This window comes from Hyperolius riggenbachi, chromosome 2 (assembly GCF_040937935.1).
Source record: "Hyperolius riggenbachi isolate aHypRig1 chromosome 2, aHypRig1.pri, whole genome shotgun sequence".
Taxonomy (NCBI): domain Eukaryota; kingdom Metazoa; phylum Chordata; class Amphibia; order Anura; family Hyperoliidae; genus Hyperolius; species Hyperolius riggenbachi.
In genome coordinates, this window is record NC_090647.1 from 274,560,509 (window position 1) to 274,585,696 (window position 25,188).

General features: G+C 42.7%; 1 protein-coding gene across 2 annotated transcripts in view; it reads right to left on the bottom strand.

Moving 5' to 3' along the window:
* ULK2 (unc-51 like autophagy activating kinase 2) overlaps positions 1-25,188 on the bottom strand; it is a 158,995-nt gene that overhangs the window by 76,273 nt on the left and 57,534 nt on the right. For both annotated transcript variants that reach the window (XM_068268721.1, XM_068268720.1), the window contains exons 4-6: positions 22,271-22,303; positions 18,843-18,879; positions 4,185-4,358 (exon numbers count right to left, since the gene is read on the bottom strand). In XM_068268721.1, the coding sequence (XP_068124822.1) occupies positions 4,185-4,358; positions 18,843-18,879; positions 22,271-22,303 (244 nt within the window). The remainder of the gene's footprint in view (positions 1-4,184; positions 4,359-18,842; positions 18,880-22,270; positions 22,304-25,188) is intronic.

The following is a 25,188-nucleotide window of genomic DNA, read 5'->3' on the forward strand; positions in this document are numbered from 1 at the left end:
GAAAAATAACCACTTATATTTCAAAATAATATACTGTCGCCATACATTGTGGTAGGGACATAATCTAAACGGTTTAATTATCGGGACCACTGGGCAAATAAAACGTGTTTGTTTTATCCACAGGAGAATGTTTAATTTTAAAACTATAAAGGCTGAACACTGAGAAATAATGATTTTTTTTCTTTTTTTTTCTGTTTTTCTCATTAAAATGCATTTAGAATAAAAAAATTCTTAGCAAAATGTACTATCCACAGAAAGCCTAATTGGTGGCGAAAAAAACGAGGTATAGATCATTTTCTTGTGATAAGTAGTAATAAAGTTATTAGGGAATAAAAGGGAGGAGCGCTGACAACTGAAAATTGCTCTGGTCCGTTAGGATAAAAACCCTTGGGGGTGAACTGGTTAATAAAGTTCAACTCCGCATCTGAATTTTCATGTACAGAAACACCGCAAATTGGCTACAGTGGAAACCCAGCCTAAAGATGGCCATTAATGATACCATTCTCCAGACGATCGATGGTCCTACTTGTATGTAATATCGATCGGAATCGATCATTCGGGCACACGAATCAGAGGAAAGCGGCAATCCAATTCGATCAGATTAATGGAATCGATTCTTTTTTTGCATCGATTCCATCAATGTGATAGCATTGGTTAGCACCTTTCCGGTAGTGGGCGCCAATGATTGTTACCAAATTATATTGTTAATGGGCACCTTTACTGTAATGCTGTGGTCAGCAATATTTCACAGCATGTAATCAGCAAAGAAAAAAGAGTAACTGCTATAACTGATATTTGTAAGCTTATTTTTATTATTCAACAACCTCTGGAGTTCTCCTTTAATCCCATAGTGGTTTGCACATACTCTGTTGACTTGGGTGATTAGCCAGACATTATGTACTCACCCCCTTTCCTTATGCCACGGTAGCCAGTTCTCGCTTAGAGGTCACTGTTGCAGCCAGAAATAACAGTTCACCTGCAGCTGCAAATGCCATCACAGCGGCTAGGGCTGTATGACATGTGAAGGTGTGCAGTACTGTCCCTGTTCTCTAGAGTGCAGAATTATTGATATGACTGCTAAAGACAGTCCAGGCCACCATCTCCACTTCTTGAGTGCACTCTCCGCTGTCTTGTTCCCCCTCCCACCCAATTTATACAAATTTGAGAAACCATTGAACTGTGGAAACATAGCAACACCATGATCCTCATCAATTGAACCTATACTACCTACCACCTATCCACAACGCTCCTCCTACACCCCCCCCCCCCCCCCTCCATACTGCTCACAATTAACACATAGCAGTGATTCTCCCCTATAGGCTTATACACTGTTTATAACTAGCTATCTGACTGTTTTCCTCAAATAAAACTCCTTCAATAATGCAGATACTGGGGTGATAACGAGGGTAAGAAAGTGCAGTAATTGTTTGTACACACTGGCATTTGAAAGAGGAGTTTAGTTACAGTGTGCCAAAATACACTGAGCTGTGCAGTCTGGCTTGCTTGAATACAACTTATGTGGTTTGTGAACCACTTGAGCTTTGCTGCTTATAGAATTATAAACGCTTCCCCTCACTGAGCCCTTGTCGGTCAAGATCATTGCCAACTGCTGGAGATTATGGTTTGGATTCTCCACCAACAGTTAAGCTGGCCATACATAATTCAAGTACCACTCAATTTTGTTTTTGATCGATACTACGATCGATATTGCAATTGATATGGAAGGCTAAAATCTACTAAAAGACAGATCCGCAATGTTGTTTTTAGTCATTCCATCATATCGATCAAAAAACAAAACTGAAAAGTTCTATTGATCCATTCAAGGCAAAAATGCATATGCATTGTGTTAGAATGCAGGGTTATCTGCTGTGTTTTTGAAGGGATCTGCACAGGAAATAGCAAACTAACAACTAAAATATAGCATGCACAAACATTTTCGAAGCAGTGTAACGGTGAGTTAACACCAAGATATAAATGTACTGAGGGAAAAATTCCTTTACTTGCCCACAAGGAGCAGCAGCATGTCTCAGAAAGCCGGATATCCGCTTTTGCCCCACTGGTACAAAATTCACTCACTTATAAACATATACAGAGTGAGGGTACCAATCATGCTCTGCACTGCTGGTAAAAAGACAGAGCAGACACCCTCACTTTATGGAAGTGGTTTGGTACAATAAAATATCATCCACAAGGAGAACCATAACACCTCTATCAAAAGACTTCAGAAACATTCTCGATGACTTGGCATTACTACGTAGAGTCCACAAGTTCTTCAGGTAACAAGCATTACTCCAGTAGAGATTGTGCCTGCTCTTACAAGTCTTCGTGACGGTTCCTTCCCTCACTTAAAAATTCCAATTTTCTTCTTACCTATCTTTTCTTTCTATTTTGTTCACTTCCCTCTCTTTTTGATTTAAAAAAATGGCTACGAGATGGGGCCTCCTTGGATCAGACTTGTTTCTCCAACCCAGCCTAGACACTCAGATGGTTTGAGAGAAAGGGAATTTGGATGCCAAAGAATATGTGAGTCATCAGACAGGGCATTCTCTTACTGTTCCATGTTGCATTTCTGAGATCCACTTGCCTGCTCTAGGCACTAGGGCAGTTATCAGTGAACAGATTGGGCACTTAGAAAGGTGTAACGCTACACAGCTCTATAGGCACCTTACCATCATGACCATCATTATGTTTTTCAGCAGTTTGTGCTCCAGTAGCTCATCTGTGGGATTGGACTAGATAGGCTAGCATTTGCTTAACCTGTTGCAGGAATAAATTATTTCGTTGACTACTTTATATAGGTACAGTACTAATAATTACCGCATACAGGGAAGATTAAAAAAGACCTGATCATGTTATTCACTTCACCTGTCAGTGGCATTAAAGCTATGGCTGATCAAAGTGTACAATCAATAAACTTCTAAAATAGGGCATTTCCTATGTTCATTATGATATGACTGTATTATACGTATTTGTAACTGTAAACGCAAAGTTATGATGGAAAACTGTTCTTCCTGCTTTATAAAAAAAATCCTTCAATAAAAATGATTGAAACATAAAAATAGGGCATTTCCTTGAAAATGGAGTTCAAAATAAGGGCCATTCTTCTCTCGAATGTGGATAGGACCTTATGGTGCCCATACACGATACAATAAAACGTTTGATTTTCCCGTTTATAGAATCTAAATGATCGAATGAAAGTTGAAAATATTTTTTTTTCGATCAAAAATTCGAACGATTATCCTGTTTTTTCGAGAAAAATCTGGTCAGACATGCTGGAAAAGTCTTTATATTCGATCTAACGGAATAATCGAACTAAATTATCTAATTGAAAAAAATGAAAAATTGTACCATGTAGCCACCTTTAGTTCCCTAAGCCAAAACATCCTCAGTTCAAAGCTTTCTTTATGCTGTGCATTTCAGTGAGCACAATAAGTAGGATTATGATGAGGCTGGACAGGTCCTAAATGTTTGTGCAGCAGTCTCCTACAGTAAGGAGTGCAGATATTGTTTTGGTTTCATTTTGTCACTTTTCCTAGTAAATAAGCTATGATATGATATGAAAAATATAAGTAAAATGTTAGTGCTTAGCTGAGATCTGTTATTCCCCCATGCAGCTGTTTAAAAGGTATGGTATGTCTGTTTCCCCATCTGTGTGTAAACCTGGATAATTTCAGTAACGTGAACTGTAGGAGGTTCTCAGCCAAGGCACCACTCACATCAAGGAAGCACACAGTGATGACACTATGCACACACTACCTCCAAAACATGACCATGAGGCAGTGAGTCACTAACTAATTTCTGTGCGTGCCCCGTTGTGGTCAGATAGGATAGTCTAAATTGACTGGCACTGCTGCATGACTACACCATCCAGGAAAAGGGGGGGGGGGGGGGCCTACGTAATCTATTGAAGAGTGTTTAATGTAGGAATATAGATTTAATCTCAGTAACTGGGCATACTATTTTTAATATCCGTATGCATTTGTTACATCTTATGCGCTCTTATGCATTTCTTTTGCCTGGCAAGTGGGGGAGAAAAAAAAAACCAAGACAGTATTTTTAGGTTCACCGACATTTACCAAAGTAGCTCAAGTAATTCTTGCCCATGCTACTAAAAACGCTCAGTAGCTCCTAACAGAAAAAAACAAATTGTGTTCTTTTTTTCTATTGGTGTCATCACAACTTACCAATTTTTATTCGGATGCCGCTAAAATTTAGCTTCTTGCGGGTAGCGTAAGAGAGCAGTATATTCTGCGGTTTCAGGTCTCGATGAATAATACCCTTGCTGTGTAACACTTTCATGGCAGCTGCTATCTGTTGCAGGAAGACTCGAATGGTGTCTTCACTCAAGGTTCCTTTGACTGTAATGAAAAATAGAAACTTAATTTGACCTTCCTCCTTTGCCAATAATTGCCCAGACTTCTTTAAGTAAAAGGTTAACATTATTCTTGAGTGCATGCAGCAAATTAAATCTGTAGTGAGATCACTGTAAATTGCTAACGGATCTACATTCAGGCACTGAGTAGTCTCAGCAGGAAACCCCCAAAACACAGGATGCTCACTGGGACTCCATCTAGGGCAGCTGCATTCTTGTACACCCCAACTGAGAAAAGCCTACATTGTGATCTGGCATAGGGAAGAGAAACGGGATTGCTGGCAGCATAGCTTTTTGCCGATAAACAACAGCACATATAATTTAAACGACTGGTCAGTAAAATTATAAAAAAAAATATTTAATATCTGCCGATAGTAGTATATTTGTTCATAGAGTTCTTGACAGCTAGGTAACTGACAAATACAGATCAGGCATGAGATACATTGCGGAGCGCTTTGCTGACTGTCAGCGCTGCGTTTGCAATTAAAGAGAATCTGTACTCTAAAATTCTTACAATAAAAAGCATACTATTCTATTCATTATGTTCTCCTGGGCCCCTCTGTGCTGTTTCTGCCACTCCCTGCTGCAATCCTGGCTTGTAATTGCCAGTTGTAGGCAGTGTTTACAAACAAAAGACATGGCATGTGATAGGCTGAGAGGAGCTCAGTCTGTGACTCATACAGAGCCTGCAGGGGGTGTGGAGAATGTGTGTATAGCTTCTGCCTATAACATGCAGAGCAGAACATTCTTGCCTGAGTCTGACAAAGCCATCAGAGGAAAGAAGATTAGATTATATAACAGAGATACAGCCACTGTGCAACTAGGAAAGGCTGCAGTAAGACAGACCACATTAGAACAGGTATAGGAACTTATAGGATAGAAGAAATAACGCTGAAAATGTTGTTACAGAGTCTCTTTAAGGGGCCTCTGACACCACATATGTACATACGTTTTATCAAGCTTGCCTACATACTTTAAAGAGAACGTGAAGTGATAGGGATATGGAGGCTGACAAAGTTTTTTTTTTTTTTTTTCTCTCCAAACAATGCACATTGCCTGGCTGTCCTGCTGATACCAGTTATATTTTAAAACCTACATCCTGAACAAGTATGCAGATCAGATGCACTGACTGAAGTCTAACTGGATTAGCAGCATGCTTTTTTTCAGGTGTGTAATTCAGAGACTACTGCAGCCAAAGATTTCAGCAGGAATGACAGGTAACCGGCACGGTTTAAAAGGAAATAAATATGCCAACCTCCATATTCCTCTCAGTTCAAGTTGCCTTTAAGGACAATATAGACCTTCAGAAGGACACATACTCCAGGCAACAGTCTAGCCACTTGACACTGATTATGCTTATACAATAAGGGTCCAGCTGCCTTATTTTTCTATGCATAATCACCATCATTGGAAGGTAGAATTTCTACACATGTTCTGCAAATATGATAAATTCTTGTGGCCTGTGTGACATGACCCTCAGCAGTATGATGTGGTATCTCCTGATAAAACAGAAAAGTGCAACAAATCTGAGCAAGTTATTCTAGTGATAGCACCAAGTAATACCTTAATTCTAACCGGCATTTATAAAAGCAGTGTAAGGCCTGGAACCCACTGAAATCCGCAAAACGCAACCGCTAGCGTTTTGTCTGAGCGGTTTGCAAGCGGATTCATGCGAGTTTTCGGTCGCGTTTTGCAACAGTGTATTTTTTTGCTCAGCGGTTGTGTAGCGTTTTGCGTTTCGCGTTTTTATCCTGATTGGTCCTGTGAATTATTTTTAATTTTGTTACAGTGTGCTGAACCGCAAAACGCTAGCAAAACTGCTCAGTTTAGGTTTTGATGAGCGTTTCTGCTAGCGTTTCAATACTTTACACTGAAGCGCTAAAGCTCCCAAAATGCTGCAGGTCCTGCATTTGCGTTTCTGGGAAACGCAAACGTTCCTGTGGAAGTTGCCCCATCCATTAACATCAGCTGAGCGTTTTGGCAAAACGCTAGCGTATCGCAGCGCTGCCAAAATGCTCAAAAAAACGCTCTTGTGGGTTCCAGCCCTAAGGGTTGATTCACACTGAGAATCACAAAAAGCAAATGCAATGTAATCAGTGTGAAAAGGCACTCAGGTTGCTATGCAGCAACTGATAACTACTGTGATGGGGACCTCTGAATAGTTTTGCTCGGTTGAAGGGCACCAACAACACCGTTTTAGAAGGGTTATCAAAATCAGAGCATACATCTAAAAGCAGACAATTATAAGCTGAGTATGCTTTAGTGCTTTTCCTCAGTGCACTGCCATTACATTGATTTGGCTTTCCCTGAGGAGATTATGATTCTGCATCCTCAATTGTTGACTCCTTTCATGCAGCATTAGGCTGACACTTCTGCTGCCAGCTTCAAGCTCTGTGTAGCCGAGTCACACAAGGACAACCTCTTGGCTCTCAAAGCTTATTACAGCAACCTCTCACATCCTGAGCCCCATGCAGGCAGTCTGCTACAAGAAAACCATGACTACAAAACAGAAAACTTTTTTAAGCCACTTTAACAGCATAATAACATCTTTATTTAAAAATGCTGAACAGAAATAATGCTCACAAATCATAAAGGGGGGGTAAGCAATGAGGTTTCAGAAGATCAGGTACAGGCTGTACAAAATCCTTGTTTGTGCCATTGAGGCTCTGTGTGTGCAGCATTCTTGATAATCAGTGGGATTTCCCATGGTTTCTTTCTCTGTATTCCATGCCTCCCCTGGGTATGATGGGTGGAATGGAGAGCAAGCCTGGTCCCCAAATACGGTACACACAGCATTCCAGCACACAGACATGAGGGACACAGAGGAACTGCTGCAGTGACACGATTAGAGGAATATGTGTTTAATGTTTGTTTTACTGTGTCCTAATTTAAAGGTAATCTGTATAATACTTGGAAACTGGCATAACCTGCCAGTTAGTTCCTAGAAAAGAAAGCCTATGCTGAATGGGGAATTCTGTTTAATGACTATATTCTCAAATGTTAACCTTCTCTGTTACATTATTTTGGTTTAAAAACTGTCTAGAATTACAGTCAATTAATTTGTGTCTGAGAAATTAATTCAATGTAAAATTAAAGAGTACCTAAATTATAAATGACAGTTTGCTTTAAACCTAATAAGTTGCCAAGATACATAAAAACACACATAATAAAGTGTGATTTTCTTACCCATAGGGTCCACATTCCATATACGGTCTTGCCCCCAGTGTGAAATAGGGCTAGGGTGATTTTTTTCTTTCTAAACCATAGGTGCAAAAGATGCTGGGGGATTAATGGCATAACTCCACCCCCCATGTCCATGCAATCTAATTAAGGCAGGCAGACAGACATCTGAAATAAGAATTGTAGCAAGCAGACAAAGGGGCCCATACACTGGTCGATTTCAGCCATCGATCGATCCTATAGAATCAATCGTTCAGAAATCGATTCTTTCTAATTCCCCAATCGATCAATTTGATCGACAGGATAGAAGATCTAGGTCGATCTGCTGCTGGTAGCAGATCAATGGCCCATAGAGTTGCATTGGATCTAAAAGGTGGCCATACACTGGCCCGATTCGCGGGCGTTTCGACAGCAGATTCGATCCCGGGATCGAATCTGCTGCCAATCGTTCGCTCTAAACGCACCCGCCGATCCGATTTCCTCCCGAAATCGGATCGGTCCGCCGATCGCGCCGTGCAGGAAATTACCGTCGATGGCCCGCGGGTAGGGAGCGCGTCGCTAGCGGCGGCCGATCCGATCAGGTATACATTACCTGACGCTGGCTCCCGGGCATCTTCTCCGCATCTTCTCCACGCTTCACCCGCTCCATCCCGGCGCTTCCTGTCACTGCAGTGACCAGAAAGTTCAAATAGAGGGCGCTCTATTTGAACTTCCTGGTCACGGAGTGACACAGGAAGCGCCGGGATGGAGCGGGTGAAGCGTGGAGAAGATGCGGAGAAGATGCCCGGGAGCCAGCGTCCGGTAATGTATGTGCGGGGGGGAGGGGGGGACAGGCGGCAGCGGCGGCTCCACAGATTGTGAATCGATTTCAGCCTGAAACCGATCACAATCTGTTTGCAGTAAAGGCAGCCATACGATCCCTCTCTGATCAGATTCGATCAGATAGGGATCTGTCAGCTGGTCGATCTAATGGCAAATCGACCAGTGTATGGCTACCTTAATGGTCCAATAACGCATTTAGATCGATTTCCTGTTCCTAGTGTGTGGCACACATCAGATAGATTCTTGTCAGATTTGACTTGACAGGCATCTGACAGAAATCTATCTGATGGTCGAATCTGCTGCAAATCTATAAGTATATGGCCACCTTAAGACAGGCTGCAGCAGTTCTCTCTCTCTTCTACTGTGTAGAAAACACGTATGAAAACAGTCAAGTATGTTCCCTACCTTAAAGTATTAGAGGCAGAGGATCAGAAGGATAGCTTCATTTATTTCTTAGTGACTCATAACAAGTGAGTGCAACTTTGGCTGTGACCGTTTCAGCCTCTGGCCAACAGCTGCAGTATATTCGTGCAAGCCCTCTGTGTGAAAGCCATGTTGTTCTGTATCTTAGCAAGAAATACCGAAGGGATTCAGAATAGAAATAATAAAGCGTTATTTCTAAAGTATGTAATTAGGTTTCACCTTTCCTTTGAACACCCAATATGCTTCTGCAGTTTTCTTTAAAAATGTACTTGAAATATTCCCTGATAACACAATAGAGACATTAAAGGGAAATTCACATTCTCTTGAGAAAATTCTGTGCGTTAAGGTTGGCTCTATGCATTCTTGTGCATATAAACCAAAATGCTTCACAGTACTTCTAAAGGGAACAATATATTTACAGATTTTCTCAGTCGATTCCTGGCAGATTTGTTCACTCCGATCGATCATGTCACAACGTGCTTGATTTCAACTCAACTGATTTTCAGCAAAAAATGATCCAAGTTATTTGTCTGACTGCACACAAAAACTCCATTGATTGGGACAAGAGCAGCGGTAGATGGACAGGCCATAGCAATGGACTGTATCGAGCATTGCAATGCTGTGTTTGACAGATTTTTTTTTTTATAGATTTCATGCTAAAATGTATAGTAAATCTGTGTGCTGTGTGTGGTAGGAATAGATCCCTCTCTGATCACATTCAGATCAGCAAGGAATCTGTTTACCACCTCAGGTGGCAATCTATTAAATGTCTGGCTGCCTTTAGAAAAAAAGTGGCAGATAGGAATTTGTTAAACAAGTGATTAATTCTATTTCATAAGGCAGAGGAACATTATTAGCATTTTAAAACTACATGCAAAGCTAAAAGGTTAGCACTGTGGACTTCCAGCACTAGAGACACGGGTTTGCATACTTGCCATAATGTGATCTGTATGGAACTTTGTGTGTATGTTTCATTTGGCCGCTTAAAGTTTACCAGAGACTAAAAGTTTTATACATACCTGGGGCTTCCTCCAGCCCCATATGCGCACAGATCACTCCCACGCCACCCTCCTCAGCCTTCTCTGTTGCTGGTACAGGGTCCCATAAATTCTGCCATGCAGGCCAGACTGCGCAAGAGAAGTGCACTCTCTACATATCTCTCCGGCAGCCGGGAGTGTGAATGAGATCTGTGCAAATGAGGCTGGAGGAAGCATAAGGTATGTCTCTGGTTTCCTTTAAAGCAGGGGTCTCAAACTCGCGGCCCGCGGGCCATTTGCGGCCCTCGATACAATATTTTGTGGCCCGCGCCGGCAAAAGCTTCCTCATAGTTCGCTTCAGTGCTCCCAAGTAATCCGCCGCATCCCCGCTGCTAAACGAGGGCTGCAGAGCCCCAAAATCGCCTGGGGGGCAATCCGCCGGCATTTCCTGGAAGGGGCAGAGCTTTCAGCTTCAGCTCTGCCCCTCCTGACATCAATCGCGGCACATCGCCGCCTCTGCCTGCCCCTCTCACTCTTCCTTTACAGAGTGGGGTGGGGAGAGGCGGCGATGCACCGCGATTGACGTCAGGAGGGGTAGAGCTGAAGCTAAAAGCTCTGCCCCTTCCAGGAAATGCCGGCGGATTGCCCCCAGGCGATTTGGCGGCTCTGCAGCCCTCGTTTTGCGGCGGGGACACAGTGGATTACTTGTAATGGGAGCACTGAAGCGAGCTAGAAGGTAAAATAGGCAAAATAGTTCACTTCAGTGTGAATTTGATTTTGAAATAAAAATCAATGCAAGGGACGGGGGAGGGGGGTTTGGGGATTTTGTGAAATCCCTTATGCGGCCCAGCCTCATCCTGACTTTGCCTCCTGCGGCCCCCAGGTAAATTGAGTTTGAGACCCCTGCTTTAAAGGAAGCTTGAAGTGAGAAACAAGCACCCTGAAACAAGCATGCGGCTAACCTAGACTTGAGTCAGAGCACCTGATCTGCATGCTTATTCAGTGTAGATGTCTGAAAATATTAGGCCAGAAACCCACTAGGAGCTGTCAGGAACCGGCCCGCGGCACGCCTGCGTATACGGTTCCCGACTGCGGGTTTGACCAGATTAAGCGGGGAACAGTCTTATTTGAGCTAAAACAAGGCTGGGACCCCTCAGAACACCTCTCACTGCCACCACTAGCGGTTCGCTAGACACGTTCACTCAGCTGTCGAGTGCTCAACACGCACTCCGCGTTTTCGTATTTAGGTCAGCTTTGCGCTTAGGCCAAATATGAGAACGCCACGCACACACACACAGTTGCAATCTTACACTGTAATGAAGCAAAACCACTAACAGTCGTTCCAAACGATACTGTTAGACTTCCCACTCGGCTGTCGAGCGCAGAAGTGCCTCATACACACAATGCAATTACAATTTCATACGGTAGTGTTGCTCAAGCGTACAATTAGGCATGAACTTATACACGGTTACACTTCAGTCTCTTCTAGGCTATGAGTGTTAGTTTAGTACAGCAGAAGTCAAGCTTATTAAATAACGATTTAATATTCCATAAAAAACGTGGAACAATGCAGAACAGAATATATACAAAAGATTACAACAAATAAAATAAAAAAATTACAAAGATAAAAGTTACAAAAATACACACACGGATATTTGCGTAAAAATAAACGGGGGGAAAAAGAACGTTACCAGCTTAGAACGTTGTTTGACGGGAGGACGCCGTTTCGACCAGGAGTCGCGATCATCTCTAGCTAAAGCGCTACATTCAAGAGAAGATGATCACTAGGTATCTGTCTCTGCTTTTTATATTCTGAAGTGTCCCCTGGGGCATTTAATGTCCAGCCCCCAGGAACTAATGCAGTTTCCCCGTTTGTGACATCACCGAACGCTTGTTATAATCTTTCCTGTGATATGCAAACTTCAAAGGGGTTTCTGTTTTAGCTTCTTGAAGGTTTCAGAATTCAATAGGTGAGATTATATCCTACCAGATATCAAAAGGCTTCCTCCACATTATTTACTTGGATAAAGTGTATTTTAGCACATACATGAAAAGATGGCATTCTGGTTACAGGTAGCAGTTTGCCTGTAATTGCCGGTAGGCAGACGCAGACAATCACACCTGGGGCAGCAGATCAAAGTGACTTCTAGTGGCCTAATGAGCCGCTTCCTTGCCTATTGAAGGTGACTGGTCCATTCACTGAAGACAATGGCAGCTGTCTACATTAATACAAAAGATCACAGCGTACAGTTCCTCTGGACAGCCAGAAACAGGTAATGAGGTTCCCTTTTGTCTGTCTATTGACACCCACACACAATCACATTAACAGTCAATGAAGCTAGCTGCCAATATCTTCAAGCCATACTGGCTGACATCCACCTCTGAAAGATATACAGCAGACATAAAAATGATAGAATATGTTTCTGTACTCCCTAACATCATCAGCACCTCAATATATCTCCACACCTCCGCCGTTAACTTGGTGCAAGGCAGATGATCTTCCCAGCTCATCCTGCCTGCACCTACACTGTTGGTTCTGCTTGACGGGACAGCCCATCAGCAATCCCATGATTGCTCCCCTTCCGGATAGCGCTGGCAGGTGATTCTAACGAATCATCCTGCCAAAGCCTACATTGACGGCCTGACCGGGTGGGGTAACCCTTTAGCATCCTCAGGAGGGTTCCCCACCTGTCAGTTAGCTCCAAGCTACACGACTGGAAAGCTAGGTCAGGTTGCTGCAATGTGTCGTTGCCCTTGGCAACCTGACGTAACCAACCAGGGGAATGTGGGTCAGTGACGACCGTGAATTCGCTACCATAAAGACAGTGCTGCAGCTGGGGGAGGGTTCCAACCGTCGCTACACGCACTTTCTCTATAGTGGCAGGAGCTATCTCTCGGTCCCTTTGGGGAATGATTCTCTGCCGGGCTGCCTCCTCCACTTCGGACAGCTCCGAGGGAATAACTTCCCAGAACCCTCTCAGCCCGCCCCTCCCAGCTGGTGACCTGCTGGCTAGCCCCCTGAACTCTTCCAGGCTGCTGTCAAATCGAAAAGCCCCAGAGAGCTCAGTGCTGCCTGTCACACATTCCAGGAAGGCTGCAGACGGAGAGAGGCTCCTGGGCCCCCCGGGCCAGGTTCCGAATTGGATGTGGCTGACCCAGCAACATTTGCCACTTCGGTGGACAGTCCCTCTGCTGTAGACCCGCTAGCACTGCGGGTTAACACTGCAGCTGAGGGAGTGCCCACATTATACACATCATGAATCACATCACATTTGGTCTTAAAAACATCTGAAGGGGAAAGATCTGGCCTGGTGCCATCTGCCCCTTCAGTGGGCAGTTCATCTGCTGCAGCCCAGCGAGGACTGCTGGTTACTCCTGCAGCTGGCGGAGTGTCCACGTGACACACAGCATTATGTAGCACAACACATATGACATCAGCATTATCCGTCTTACACATACTGACATTTAGAACATCACATTCCACATCAACATCTGCCGCATTATACCCAGTGCTACCCAGCACTTTCCAAGTAGCCTCAACAGTTCCTGCATCGATCACCTCGATAGTCCGTGCGTCATGAATGACACCATCAGTTTCTGCAGTCTTTGTATCAACATGTCCCACTCCAGGCCTAGGCACTGGAGAATCACTAGGGCTGGCTCCTAGCACACAGTCCATAGCCCCTGGGGGCCCACTAGCACTCCCCACTTGCACAGCATTATCAAACAGTACCTTGCAAGAGTCCTGAACTTCTGCTGGGGAAGCAGGCTCCACGGGGGTTGGATTAGGCTCATACCGGGCTACTAACCGTCCCAGGTCAGTACCCAGCAAAACATTGGTGGGGATGTTGTCAGTTACCCCAACTTCCTCCATTCCGCTGCCGGCCCCCCAATCCAGGTGGACCAAGGCGGTGGGTATTGCAGGGGTGACACCCCCAATTCCTCTGACAGCAATCATTTTCCCAGGTATGTACTGCTCCGGGTTTACAACCTGGGGATGTATGAGAGTCACTTCTGCTCCAGTGTCTCTCAGCCCAGTGGCAACTGTACCTCCAACCGTGACAAGCTGCAGATTCTCTGCATAGCCAGTGGCATTCCTGGTAGCACACAAAGCAGTTGGGACTTCACTGGGGTTTGGGGCCTTACTGGATTTTGGGGCCTCCCTCTTCCTCTCTGGGCAAGTCATGCTGATATGACCCACCCTGTCACATACAAAGCATTTCCGAGTGTCGGTGGTTGGTTGCCTGAATCCAGGAGACAGCGGTGCTTGCCTCCTCTGGGTGCTGGGTGACACAGGTTTAGCAATCTGTTCTCCCCTCCAGCTGGGCGTAGTAGTCCTCCGGGACTCAGGTGCTCTATGGGCGGTGTAGGAATCGGCCATTTCCGCAGCCTCATCCACTGTCTTTGGTTCTCGATCTAGCACAAACAGCCGGACCTCAACAGGACAGGTGTGTAGGAACTGGTCTTTTATCATCAGCTCCTGCAGGGCATCCAAGGTTTTGACTGACAGTCCTTTTAACCACTGCTGGAAGGCAGTGCGCAGGTTGCAAGCATGATCCAGGTAACTGTCATTAGGACCTCGCTGCACTGTCCTGAAACGTTTTCGATACACCTCTGGCGTGAGGTGGCATCGCACAATGATGGCTTTCTTAATTGCCTCAAAGTCTGTTTCTTCCTCCTGGGGGAGACTCACAAACGCCTCCAGGGCCTTGCCTCTCAGCCCTGGTGTGAGGTATCTTGCCCACTGCTCACGGGGCACCCCATACTGCCGACAAGTCCTTTCAAACCCCTGTAGGAAAGTGTCTATGTCAGAGTCCTTGTCCATAGCGGGGAACTTATCCAGGGGGATTCTGTGGACTCGCTCACCTTCGCGTTCTGCGGGTCCAGCAGACCGGTTCTGCTGCTGAAGTTTAGCCAGCTCCAGCTGGTGTTGCCGTTCAGCTCTTACCCTCTCGGCCTGGAGTCGCTGTGCAGCTTGTTCCCTCTCGGCCTGGTGTCGCCGTTCAGCTCTTCCCTCCTCTGCCTGTCGGTGCAGTAGGATCAGCTTTAGGCGCAGTTCAGGATCAGCCGAGTTCAGTAGCTGTAGATCAGCTTCCAAAGATGGCATCTCCGTGTTCGGTGGATCATCCAGGACATCGTCTCCCCTCGCATTCTGTGGCGGGAGCGATTCCTCCTCTGGCGTGTCGTGAGCTGCATCCGCTGACGTTGAAGCACGGGCTCGCTCTGCCTCATCATACTCCTCGAGCGCACATACTAACTGCTCCTTAGTCTGGCCGCTCACCGTCTCGATGCCTTTGTGCTCACACAGGTTGAGTAGTATCGCTTTGTTTTGCCTTGCATAGCTGGATGCTTTCTGAGCCATCGTGTTGCAAAAAAGAAAAAAAGGGGGGGAGCAAATACCAAGTGTGTATCTTTGAACAAAAAAAAAAACGTATATAGATTCTGCACTGAGTAGACTTCTGTAGGCTAGTTGCTTCTAGCAAGCTTCCAGCCTTTAGTACTCAGAATAGCGAGCTAAACTGCGTACTAATGTACTAAACGTTCCCACCACTGCCAGCCAATTATGTCAGGAACCGGCCCGCGGCACGCCTGCGTATACGGTTCCCGACTGCGGGTTTGACCAGATTAAGCGGGGAACAGTCTTATTCGAGCTAAAACAAGGCTGGGACCCCTCAGAACACCTCTCACTGCCACCACTAGCGGTTCGCTAGACACGTTCACTCAGCTGCCGAGTGCTCAACACGCACTCCGCGTTTTCGTATTTGGGTCAGCTTTGCGCTTAGGCCAAATATGAGAACGCCACGCACACACACACAGTTGCAATCTTACACTGTAATGAAGCAAAACCACTAACAGTCGTTTCGAACGATACTTTTAGACTTCCCACTCGGCTGTCGAGCGCAGAAGTGCCTCATACACACAATGCAATTACAATTTCATACGGTAGTGTTGCTCAAGCGTACAATTAGGCATGAACTTATACACGGTTACTATTCAGTCTCTTCTAGGCTATGAGTGTTAGTTTAGTACAGCAGAAGTCAAGCTTATTAAATAACGATTTAATATTCCATAAAAAACGTGGAACAATGCAGAACAGAATATATACAAAAGATTACAACAAATAAAATAAAAAAATTACAAAGATAAAAGTTACAAAAATACACACACGGATATTTGCGTAAAAATAAACGGGGAGAAAAAGAACGTTACCAACTTAGAACGTTGTTTGACGGGAGGACACCGTTTCGACCAGGAGTCGCGATCATCTCTAGCTAAAGCGCTACCTCCAAGAGAAGATGATCACTAGGTATCTGTCTCTGCTTTTTATATTCTGAAGTGTCCCCTGGGGCATTCAATGTCCAGCCCCCAGGAACTAATGCAGTTTCCCCATTTGTGACATCACCGAACGCTTGTTATAATCTTTCCTGTGATATGCAAACTTCAAAGGGGTTCCTGTTTTAGCTTCTTGAAGGTTTCAGAATTCAATAGGTGAGATTGTATCCTACCAGACATTAAAAGGCTTCCTCCACATTATTTACTTGGTTAAAGTGTATTTTAGCACATACATGAAAAGATGGAATTCTGGTTACAGGTAGCAGTTTGCCTGTAATTGCTGGTAGGCAGACGCAGACAATCACACCTGGGGCAGCAGATCAAAGTGACTGCTAGTGCCCTAATGAGCCGCTTCCTTGCCTATTGAAGGTGACTGGTCCATTCACTGAAGACAATGGCAGCTGTCTACATTAATACAAAAGATCACAGCGTACAGTTCCTCTGGACAGCCAGAAACAGGTAATGAGGTTCCCTTTTGTCTGTCTATTGACACCCACACACAATCACATTAACAGTCAATGAAGCTAGCTGCCAATATCTTCAAGCCATACTGGCTGACCACCACCTCTGAAAGATATACAGCAGACATAAAAATGATAGAATATGTTTCTGTACTCCCTAATATCATCAGCACCTCAATATATCTCCACAGGAGCGTTTTTCTGAAGCGCTTTGTGATTTGAAAAGCTCTTGCTAATGTAATGCTATGGGTGTGATCACACTTGAGCGATGTGATTTTACAAAAATCCCCCACAGCATTGCATTAGCAAGAGCCTTTTCAAATCACTAGCACTTAGAAAGCGCTCCTAGTGGGTCTCTGGTCTTAAAGGCAGATCAGAAGGACATCCAGGCAACTTGCATTGTTTAAAATGAAATAAATAAGGTAGCCTCCATATCTCTCTCACCTCTGGGTCCCTTTAACCTATTTTGGTTCCTGGACGTAGAAACTACGTCCAGGAACCATGCGCGCTACCGCGGCCGATCGCGTGCTGCCGGCCCGCGGTTCGTTAGCCAGGCAATCAGTGTATCGGGCTATGGTGCCTGATCACTGATTCCTCTCCCCCGCTGAAAAAGCGACAGCTTCTCTCGGAAGCTTCGCTTTTTCTGGCTGTAACGTACCCCATGCGTCGCTCTAAGCGTGTTACGCTTAGAGTGACGTCATGTAAACAAACTCATGGCCGCCATCATATGGCCAAAAAGTAAAACTACAACTAAAAGTAAAAAAAATAAAAAATTAAAACACACATTTACATTATAAATCACGTTTACATCCCAACCTCCCAAAACTACCCAAATAAAATGTTTAATATAAAAAAAACAAAAAAAACAAAACATTACAATCAAAAAAAAACAAAAAATGTAAATATTTACATAAGGGTCTAAACTTTTTAAATATCAATGTAAAGATTAAATACTTCTATATTTTTTATTTTAAACTTGTAAATAGTGATAGATGCAAAACGGAAAAAATGCACCTTTATTTCCAAATAAAATATTGTCGCCATACATTGCGATAGGGACATAATTTTAACGGTGTAATAACCGGGACATATGGGCAAATACAATAAGTGAGTTTTAATTATGGAGGCATGTATTATTTTAAAACTATAATGGCTGAAAACTGAGAAATAATTTTTTCCGTTTTTTTCTTATTCTTCCTGTTAAAATACATTTACAGTAAAGTGGCTCTTAGCAAAATGTACCCCCCAAAGAAAGCCTAATTGGTGGCGGAAAAAACAAGATATAGAACAGTTCACTGTGATAAGTAGTGATAAAGTTATAGGTTAATGAATGGGAGGTGAACATTTCTCAAGTGAAAACGACGGAACGCGAATGGGTTAAGCTATCTCCGTTTTTTTGGGGTTTTTTTGTGGGGGATTAAGAAGAGAAACGTAAAAATGTTTCTACACAGCTATGAAACACTCCTGACAAGTACATAATCATACGAGCCCCTTGTCAGATAAACATTCATTAGGAGTAAAACTATTGGGTTGTAATGCTTTTAACAATCAATACTTATTCATGTTTATGTAAGAATAATTTTTTTTAGAAATTTAGAAACCTACGATAATAGATTGATAACAACAAGATGACTCCGAGGCCAACTAAGTCACCCTCCCAGAGTACAAGTACCAGGTGTTGAGAAACAAAGATCTAGTCCTCAGACTTCCACGTTTGAACATTTATTGCTGTCTGTCGATCAGTACAATCCTCACTTCCTCCTAATGCTTTTGAATGGGCTAGTTCACATGTATGCGTATAAGACGCATACGTTTCTTATCCGCATTGCTGCATGCAGTTCTGTGCGTCACGCATAGAAACGGACGCAATTAAAGTCTATGGACGCGTATCAAAAACGCGTACTATTGCGTTTTTAGCGTATGTTTCCCTCTGCGGTTCCCATAATTCTTTTTTTTTCCCCTGGGTCACGTGTGTGTGCAAAACGCAATAGAAAACGCATTCGAACGCAAGAAAAACGCATGCATTTTTCAACTTGCATTTCTTTGATTTTATATGCGTTCTTCATATGCTGACAGTCTGAACAGGCCCTAAGATTTCTGGCTATGGTAGAATAACAGCAGTAAATGGAAGCCAAGACAAATAACATGGGAAAACAATCAGCTCGTTACCAATGCTTTCCAGACACTGATTATGCAGAGGGAAGGATTTAAAAGCCATCAATAGTGACATGCTTGGCTATATTTTGACATTTTAGAAAAAGATGAACCAGTTACCTTGTAAATAATCTGCCAAGTCTCCTCCATTACAGTACTGTTAAGAAGAAAAACAAATATTACATTTATAAGCCTAGCATAATATTTTTTTTGCTGGCTATGAAAAAGGCACAATGTGGTACATATATGTTTTCAAACTTTAATACTCAGATTTTGTTACTACAGTACAAGCCTACAGGAAATGTAAACAGGTGTATAAATAGCCAAGATCTATACATGTGCATACACAGCGTTTGTATGCCTGTAAGCTATCAGTATATTTTCCCAAAATCTTGTCAGGCAGAAGATCACTTTGGCAGTGGGTTGATAATGAGCACAGATGCTGTAGATCAGTACACTTTGCAGCTAGTTTGCAGGATTAATGCCTTTCTGTCCATTTTTCAGCAACACACCAATGTTACAGATGCTGAAAAGTGGACAGAAGCAGAAACAAATGTGTTAGTGGGCTCCAGGGCCGCTTTAAGCAACAATGGGACCCCAGGGCAAAATAAACCTGGGGGGCCCCCCAACAGATACCCCATAACAAAAATCAGCATTAACCACTTCAGCCTAACTGGACGAAATTTCTCGTCCAGTTAGGCTGCGCGCACTCCCGCGGGTCGCGCGCGATCCCGCGGCCCCCCCGTGCTCGCTCCCGCTACCGGCCGTTAGCTCGGCGAACAGTGAAAGGGATTATAGATCCCTTTCACCGATCGCATCCCCCCGGAGAAAATCCGACAGCGTCTCTCCAGACGCTGCAGCTTTTCTGGTTCCAAAAAGTTACGCGTCTTCTTTCTTCTTCCTGGGAGCGAGGTCGATCGCTCCCAGGACTATTTGACTGGGGCCATCTTGTGGCCAAATAGTAAAACTACACCCACATGCATTTAACATTATTCAGGCACACTTTTTACATTAAAAATTACTGTTTACCTCCCACACCACTAATTACCCACATACAATTTTTAACAAAAAAAAAAAAAAATGTACACCAGTTACCTAAGAGTCTGAACTTTATAAATATGCATGTCAAAGGAGTGTACCAATATATTTTTTTAAAATGATGGGCTTGTAAATAGTGTTGGACGCAAATTGAAAAATTGCACCTTTACTTCCAAATAAAATATCGGCGCCATACATTGTGATAGGGACATAATTTAAATGGTGTAATAAGCAGGACAAATTAGCAAATAAAGTACATGGGTTTTTATTATGGTAGCATGTATAAATTTCAAACTATATTGGCCAAAAGCTGATAATGATTTTTTTCCATTTCTTAATATTTCTGTTAAAATAGATTTAGAATAAATTAATTTTCAGCAAAATGTATCACCCACAAAAAGCCTAATTGGTGACGGAAAAAACAAGATATAGATCAATTCATTGTGATGAATAGTGATAAAGTTATTGGCAAATGAATAGGAGGTGAAAGTTGCTCAGATGCAAAAAAATGTCAACCCTTGGGGCTGGAGTGGTTATGGGACCTTTTTGCAGCTGGTATAGTCAGGGTGTGAAGCCCCAATTGGCCGAAGCTCCACATTCTGGCTACCCCAGCCTGCATGGGGGACAAGGGGTTAAAAAGTTTCAGGAGGGGGGGGACTCCAACATAATTTAAAAAAAAAAAAAATTCCCACACTCAAAACTTTAAAAAAAAATTGGGAAATAGGAAAAAATGCCAGGGATCTTCATACAGCCATATTGCGGCTGTATAGCGATCCCTGGCCAAAGCGCTGCGGCTGCGTATGGACCCCCTGGAAACCCTGTCAGGAAATGTATTGCTCTTTCTTTTGATGCATGTAAAATTACACTACCGTTAGGGCTGCTACTAAAAGTGACATTTACCGCATTTAAAAGTATACTTTTTTCTTCGAAACTTTAAAAATCGATTTTCTCAAAAACTATAAGGTCTTTTTGAAAAATTGTTTTTTCCTCTTATCCCCAATGATCTCCTTAACATATCCTGCAAATTTAGGGTTTCTAGCATTTAAGGTGGATTTGCTATTAACCATTAAAGTCGGCGGGTTTTTAAATGTGTATTTTTTTTCCTTTGAAACTTTAAAATCGATTTTCTCAAAAACTATAAGGTCGATTTGAAACATTTTTTTTCCTCTTGTAGCCACTCGGGGCCCTTACAAGCTCTGGGGCCCTGGGGCAATTGCCCCCCTTGCCTCAATGGTAGCACCGCCCCTGGTGGGCTCAGGCCCTAATAGGTTAACACTGTATGTTCTAGAGGTGACGTCTTATATGCCTTTATCTAAAAAGGGGGGCGGGGGTCAAAAATTAAAAAAAAAAATGTATTATTATAGTGACATTTATACAACACCAAGTACACAGTTAGGAATAATGCATTATAGATAAGGACCTTTTTTTTTTTTTAAGACATTTCAAATAAACTTATAAATACATTAAAAGGACTTTCCACAATGAGCTGTTGAACAACAAACAGAGCCAGAGTTCTCTGACTCCCACTTTTAAAAATGAGTTTGCCAGTTTAAAGGGATACTGTAGGGGGGTCGGGGCAAAATGAGTTGAAGTTACCCGGGGCTTCTAATGGTCCCCCACAGACACCCTGTGCCCGTGCAGCCACTCACCAATGCTCTGGCCCCACCTCCGGTTCACTTCTGGAAATTCAGACATTAAAGTCTGAAAACCACTGTGCCTGCGTTGCCGTGTCCTCACTCCCGCTGGTAATCAAATGATTACCAAGGGGGTGTCCTGATTTTAAAGGTAAGTGATCACTACTGTCATTGCTGGAGAAGGGGGATTCTGCAGTCCCTAGGGTTCACTATACTGTTACACATTCTCTCTCTATTCCCCAAACCACCGCTCAAGTGACTACTACTTATTTTAAATTTTTAACACCTTGAAGAAATACCTACATGGTTACCCAATTTCAGACAATAACACATAAAACATTATAATGTACTTAACTATTCGGCCCTGACGTTGCTGCAAAGACAGCATCAGGGCATCAATCTCCAGGGGAAGTACGTGGAATGGGTTATAACCTGGAGGCTCTGAGAATTACTCAGGTGGGTATAAATCAGGTTTGTACAAACTTTTTGTTTTACCATATAATTGCCTTCGTTGTATTACTAGCTTTTAAAACCCATTCTTACTTTACTAAGTAGTAGTGAAACCTTAGTATCATTACTCAAGTCTTGTATGAAAGAACAGCAATCCAAAATTCGCCAACGGGGAAAATGGAACTGTGGCTCCTGGATCCTGAAAAACTAGGTCCCTGGACTATAAGAATTATTCTAAACCAAAAATACCCAGTTGGCAGGCCAAAGCATTTACAGGTGTGACACACTGTATTTATGCTGCTCTACTCTGGTTCTTCTCTCAGGCCTTTGCTGCGGTTATTCATAATTCATGTGCACAGCCATAACCTCAGCAAGCTGTAATAAAGCATTATTCCCCACATGCTGAATATTCCCAGAGATCATTACCTCCATGACCAAGAAAACGGAGTTGGGCAATTCCTGAAAGACAAAAACAAAATGTTAATGTAGAAAATAAATGCAGGCTGATTTTTTTTTTTTTAATTACTTAAAACATTATAGAAACCACAAAGATAATGAGCAACAGAATGCAAACAATATTATACCTCACATAGCAAAAATATCAAAAGGAAATTTAGTTATGCATTATTTCAATTCAAGTGTTTTTTTTTCTCAAAACGTATAGAAGTCCACCCATTGACAGGTAATATTTTCTTTTTTCTGTGTAGTCCGACTTCGGCTCTTCCAATGCCTATTATGTTGCTCTACTGCTTAAAGAGGAACTCCAGTGAAACTGATGTAATAAAAAAGTGCTTCATTTTTACAATAATTATGTATAAATGATTTAGTCAGTGTTTGCCCATTGTAAAATATTTTAAAGCCCTGATTTATATTCTGACATTTATCACATGGTGACATTTTTACTGCTGGCAAGTGATGTAGCTGCTGCTTGCTGTTTTGGCAGTTGGAAACCGCTGTAAACAGCTATTTCCGACAATGCAACAAGGTTCACAGACAGGAAACTGCCAAGAGTACGTACTCAGAATTTCTTTGTGGGAGGGGTTTCACCACAATATCAGCTATACAGCGCCCCCTGATGGTCTGTTTGTGAAAATAAATAGATTTCTCATGTAAAAGGGGGTATCAGGTACTGATTGGGATAAAGTTCAATTCTTGGTCGGAGTTTCTCTTTAAATCTATAGAAGACCTTTCTCAAACCATGTTCACACATGTTCGAGTTTAAAAATCCTCGGACAATTGCCGTAGTTCCTGTGGCTGGTTGCATACTCATCAGGGTTAAACTGTCCCCACAGTAGTCAAAAACATTGTTTAAAAGGGGTCACACCGGTCTTTCAGTTTGCTACACTTTTCAGAAAACTGAAAGACAAGTGTGACTCCTGCTTTACAGCAGCTAATGTAATTTATAGAGAAAACTGACATATTGCGCAATATGTCTTTTTTTTTTTCTGCACGTGAAATCTGCATTCAGGTGTGAACTAGCCCATTGATTAACTGATTGATCAGAGCTGCGTAATATGTTGGCGCTTTATGAATACAATAAATTAATTAATATGCATTCTCAGTTGAAATCAGTTTTTCTGTGCAGTAAACACACACAAAAGCCGACAAGTGTGACCCCTGCCTAAAAAGGAACTGTAGTGGTGGCCATAGTCCTGACAGTTTGCTGTCTGTGAACCTCGTGGCATTGTGGGAAATAACAACTGTTTCCAACTGCCAAGCAGACAGCATCTCCCTCTGTGCACCCATATTATATTGGGTGGGGGGAATTGGCTCTTTTTTAAAGGGGTTCTTTCGCGAATGAGGAAAAAAATAAAAAGTGGTTTATGCATAAACTATTAAACATCCTTCTAAAATAGTGTAAAAAGTTTTTTTTTTTTTTAGAAATGAATGGTTTCATCAATACAACATGTAATGTAAACAGTGACGGATGACGGACTGGGAGGGTAATCCATTCGTTAGGGGTGTTTTGTTTTTTTTTTACTTTCATTTCACAACCATAACTCCTGCCTACCTAGTTTTCAGTGGTATAATCCACTTCTGGCAGGAATCGCTGTTATAGCTGTAACAGCTGAGCTCTGCTGAGCTCCTCAGCATGTGTTTACATTATTGCTAGGCAACCAGACTGTCTGTGCAGAGTCGTTTGTGCAAAGAGTCATAAGCTGCTGGGAGAATCAGCCAGAATCAGTCCCATCTACACCATATGATTCTTTGTCAGATTCAATTCAATTTGATTTGATTCATTGATTCAATTTGACTCAATCTGACATGCCCGATTCATGATTCGATTCAAATTCATCATGAGCAACAGTTCCTCTTTAAGGTCCCAGGTAGGAGGAGTCAAGGGGTAGATCCATTTATTATAAACTGTCTTTTGGGAACTTATAAGCATGAGATGAGCCCCTTAGGATTTATATTAATAGCCTTATCTTCTGAGCCTGGCAAATCTGAAACCTGTAATAAAAACACCTGTGGTGCAAATGTAAAAAAATCTATAAATTACATATATTTGCTATACATAGTTTAACATCATATCCGAAATGTTTAATATGTGGACATGACCAAAAGCAATAAAACATGTCTGCCTGAGGCAGCATACGCTTCGGACACTGGGGGTTGTAGTATGGGGGAGGCTATGTGTATTTTAAAGTTAAATGCATATTTAGCTCTATGGATAGTTCAAAGATGAGACTCACGTCCCACCTTGATCACCATTAATGATCTTGAATAATTGTATGGCTTAAAGAGGAATTGCCAATATCCTTGTCCCACTACAGAAGATGGAATGATACCCAACTTACATATTTTCTTGTTCGTTTAGCAGGTTACCCAACCTTTTTACCCCCATCGTGCCACTCCAAAAAGAAAAAAAGGATGTGCTAAGCTAGCTTGGAATCCGGGATGTCTACACAGGGGCATGTACTTGGAAAGAGCTGAGAGAAGCATTTCATCTCCCTGTCCATATTTCTAAGTTGCCAACGTGCCTTATTTCTTTGTTCATCTTTAATCTAGGTGGTAGGTCTATGTAAGGGGTATGGAGTATTGCCATAAGGGACCAGGCTAAAATTTGAGACGATACTCATCCGTTTTAACTCATCTCTGATGTAACAAGACAAACAGGCTAGACTGTAGGTGCGCAAATCTAAGTGCAATTCTAGGTTTTTAACCAGGCCATAGGAACCGAGTGAATGCAGTATCCAACCCTTTCACGTCCAAAAATTGGATATATTTTCAGTGGAAAAAGAGGCTTCATGGTTTTTTTTCACATTATACACATTGGTAAGCATTTTTTGGTAATAGTTATATAGCTGTTAATATGTAATCAATATCGCTGGCATGTATAGAAT